General features: G+C 41.8%; 1 protein-coding gene across 1 annotated transcript; it reads right to left on the minus strand.

Moving 5' to 3' along the window:
- Positions 1 to 460: 460 nt before the first annotated feature.
- Positions 461 to 3,809, minus strand: LOC118561536 (G-protein coupled receptor 157-like). Its single transcript, XM_036133678.1, has 2 exons — positions 3,618 to 3,809; positions 461 to 868 (listed from the first exon to the last, which is right to left on the minus strand). Exons 1-2 carry the CDS (start codon positions 3,807 to 3,809, stop codon positions 638 to 640), a joined length of 423 nt encoding a protein of 140 aa, XP_035989571.1. The 3' UTR covers positions 461 to 637.
- Positions 3,810 to 4,085: the final 276 nt, after the last annotated feature.

Here is a 4,085-nt window from a genome sequence, read left to right on the forward strand (position 1 = left end):
AATAAGTCCAGCATAAACAGGGGAAATCAGACGAATGTATGGGAACCAGAGGTTTTTGAGAAGGATGCACACATTTTTCCAACCGTTAAGTCTGTTGGTTTTGAGTCTCAAACGCTGAATAAATGCATACATGCCGCAAATGGTTCATATTACGTCTTTGTTCAAAGCAAAACAGAGGTTTTTGAACCAAAATCAGTGTTGTTGGAGTCAAAAATTGGATTTGAATTACTTTAAACATGCCTTTTCACCTTGTAAAACTGTGGCAAAGATATGTCCTCTAATGCGTGCTTAGGCCGTGTGTCCTTCCACACAGCCGGACGTCGTTTATAGAGTATGTTCCTGTGTTTTTTATTTCTAAGATGATGCTGTTATGAGGAGACACAAGTAGGGAGGATACTCACATCCCTCTTGACTTATAAACCAGCATCCACTGCAATAAGTGCTCAAGTATCAGTGTACTTTGACACTAACCCTAACCCCTAACATCAACCCAATGACTGCAGTCTGTAACAAAGATGCACCAGTAGCATCTCTACCCATGCTTTATCGAGGCTTTGAGCGCGATGGAAACCTCCACCACTTCCTCCACCTCAGCTGCTCAGTCCAGCTTCACACAAGCCCATCGCAGAGCGAGGCATCATCTGTTCGACTGCGCACAACTGGTGCCGTCTTCTTCTTCTTCTTCTCTCTGGGTGGACGAGTCCCGTCTCGTCTGTTGCCGCTGTGGGGTACCGTCTGAGCGCAGCGCCTCCGCTCGGCATTTAGAGCAGCAGCAACAGAGCGAGGTGCAGAGGCGAGAGCAGATGGGCTGAGTAAACAACACAAACATGATGCGGTTGGCTGCTCCCTGCGAGGTGTTGCCGATACCCTGATGCGACATGGAAAACAAGCGGTCACTTACCTGACCATTAAAAATGCTAACAACAAAGTTTTTTTTTTCTTAACCTTTTAACCCTTTATTATGAAGTTTCAAAAACTCCATAATTGTAAAATGTAACGGTATAGTACAGGGGTGTCAAACATACGGCCCGTGAGCCGGTTCATGCCCGCCGAACAATTTAGTCCAGCCCAGTGGCTAAATGCATTATCATTATTCCAAAAAAAATGAAAAAAGTGTCCTGTCTGGCAATGTGGCAATAAGAATTGTTGTCTTAATGCCAAAAAGAGCTCATCAGATTTGACTTTCACAAGTGGAGCAGTACTGCTTTTGCCATAGTGCTCCGCTTGATTTATGAATGTGAATAGTTTTATTATGATTCATGTGGGGAATATCTCAAATGATATGGACACTACAATGGGAAAGAAAGAACAAGAAGAAAAAAAGAAAAGGTGAAAGAAAGAGGAGATAAAAGGAAGAGAATGATAAAACAATTATTGAAAAAAACATGTACTTTGTCTAATTGAAAATCTGCAGTTCCTATGTTGTCCACGAGGGGCGCTGTGTTTTAATCAGCAGATGGTAGCACTGAGCTTCAGATGCGGAAAATTGATTTTAAATAATGTCTTAATTTTTATCTGTTTGATGTATTTTGTCATGCAGGATAGTGTTTTTTAAGTTCCAAAAAATGTGAATAAATGTTTTTCAACATTGTATAATCACTGTGATCAGTTCTTATGCATAATGCACAAGTAAATGTTTAACTGAGTAAAAGTATTGTTGAATTTGCACATACTTTTCTTAAAAACGCTGAGGTTACTCATAATATATTGTGTAAAAGTGAAATTCATTTAATATAAAAATCCACAACAAGTCCACTTTTATTAGTTCTATTTAATCTTGCAATGAGTTTACTCGTGTGGCCCTCTTGAGATCAGATTAAGCTGATTGTGGCCCCTAAACCAAAATGAGTTTGACACCCCTGGTATAGTACTTAAAAAAAGGTAAACAAGCAAAGTGGCAGATACCTACATACATTGAATTAATTTAGGATTATTATTAATGCATTTGGCCATTCTTTTTACAGCTTTGAATACATAGTAATATTTACATACTTGGTACAATGGCCTTTAGCAACTCACAGCCCAGCCACACACGTTTTGTGGCCATCAACAAGTTTCTGGCACGACTTTGGCTGGATATCTGATGCCTCTTTTTAGCACGATTAGTAGAATTGTTTAAAGTTGTTAATGTCCTGCCACAGAACAATATGAAACAGTGTTCAGGTCAGGGCCATTCCAGGAGCTTCATATGGGCCTACATTGTGCATTGTGAAACCAGTGTTGCAAATCCTTTGAATCAGTCCTGGGTTACTACACCCAAATGAGTCCAAATTCTATCCATCTGACCCAAACCATGCCCCACAGATGAAGGGCAATCGGTTAGGATAGTCAAGAAAAACCCAGCAACCCCAAAGGCTCAAGCCTATCATAAACTGAAAGACTCCAAAACAAAGATGTCATTGTCCGCCGGGATGTCACGTTAACGCCATCGTGAACTCAGAGAGTACCAGTCAAGATGGAAAATTCAGACGTACCTAAATCAGAACCTACAAGCTGAATTGACATTTGCAGCTCTCTGCATGGCCAAGCCTGAAGGCTTTATTATCAAAGACTGAGGTCTTTAGATAAAATGACAAGAAGTACAGCTGGCGGAGCTGATGTAATGACTGCAAACCCTAAAACCACTTTACCAACTGTCGAGCTCAGTGGTGGTTGCATCATGCTGATGAGAGCTGTGCATTAAGCTGCAGATATATCATTATTGTGGTATCACTGTACACAATATTAAAATAAGGTAGAAAAACCATTTATCAAAAGACCATGCATTCAGGCGCCTTATGCTGGTAATAGCATAAAACTGTAATGGAGCAGAAGCACTACGTGTAAAAGTGCCGTTTTTATCTACCACAGTTAAGTCATTGCGACATTCACCAACATTAGCACTTGCTGTTGTGCAGCTTTGATGCTGAGGGTCTGTTTCATTGCCAGGGGAAACAATACAGATAGAAGCAGGAAGGAGAAACTCTTCATCTCCACCTCAACTTAACAAAACCAGTTGAAACTTGAGACCCAACCGGGTGGTCCACCAAGACAACGACCCCGGACACATGTCAAAACTGCTGTGGTCAAAGCTGCCTGACATTAGGGTTTAGGGAGGACTCCAACCATTTTAACCTATTGAACATTTATGGACTGTGCTTAAAAAGGCAGGTCGGTCCCTGTTTAGGTGGACTCAGCCAGTTCTGATAAGAAGAGTGGTCAAATATCCAGCCAGAATAAGGCCATAAGCTGGTTGAAGGCATGCAAAAAAGTACAAATGTGTCTCTGTGACTTGCTGAGAGAGATATGGCCACATATTAGTATATGTCTGGGCATGTATGTATATTGTTGAGCCCATGAACATCAGAAAAAATGGCTCTTGCACTCAATCATTGCTCATTTCACCCTAGAAAAAACCAATGGTTCAAATGTATTAATTGCAATCCAACACATAATATAATATTCAAGCTCTGATTAGTCTGTGCACACATCTCCCCTTCACTACTTAGCTTCTGTTACATCTGAAGATTCAGGAAGCTGGTTTATACACATGCACTCCCACTCTGATGTGACTAATTATGAATAGATCTCATCTCCACTGAAAGCAGCCCCCCCCCCCAACAACACTTTAAACTCACGTGTAGTGTGACCAACACCGGGTGCTGTCTGACCGGAGAATCAGCCAGCAGCAGGACGAAGCGCACTGTGCTCCAAATGCGCAGGACAATGAAAATAATGGGGATGAGACTTAGCGTCACATCCGCCATGGAGGAGAAAAACTGCGATGGAGGCCTGCTGGCCAGGATGGGACGATACTCCGACAGGGCCATGTGCTGCGTCAAGCAGAGAACACAGACAGGGAGATGATTTACAGAAATGAAAGAGGATGTAGTGCACCACCAGGAACAACAGATCATTTTTCAGGACCACGGCAGCAGCAGTTAGACGAATGTGATCTAGAATTTCAGAAGATCAGGATTAATTCAAATGGTGTTCCTCATTTTCACAAGCGGTTAGAGAAAATAGCCACAGAAACATTTGAGGTCGCTATAATAACCCTTAAAACTGTCCCTTTGTTAAATTCAACCCACCATGGGAGAAAACTC

The sequence above is a fragment of the Fundulus heteroclitus genome, unplaced genomic scaffold, assembly GCF_011125445.2.
Source record: "Fundulus heteroclitus isolate FHET01 unplaced genomic scaffold, MU-UCD_Fhet_4.1 scaffold_66, whole genome shotgun sequence".
NCBI lineage: Eukaryota > Metazoa > Chordata > Actinopteri > Cyprinodontiformes > Fundulidae > Fundulus > Fundulus heteroclitus.

Coding starts and splice junctions, on each gene's coding strand:
- LOC118561536 (XM_036133678.1), bottom strand. CDS start 3,809: ATGGCCCTGTCGGAGTATCGTCCCATCCTGGCCAGCAGGCCTCCATCG. Junction 869..3,617: donor CGGTGTTGGTCACACTACAC/GTGAGTTTAAAG, acceptor ATGTCGCATCAG/GGTATCGGCAACACCTCGCA.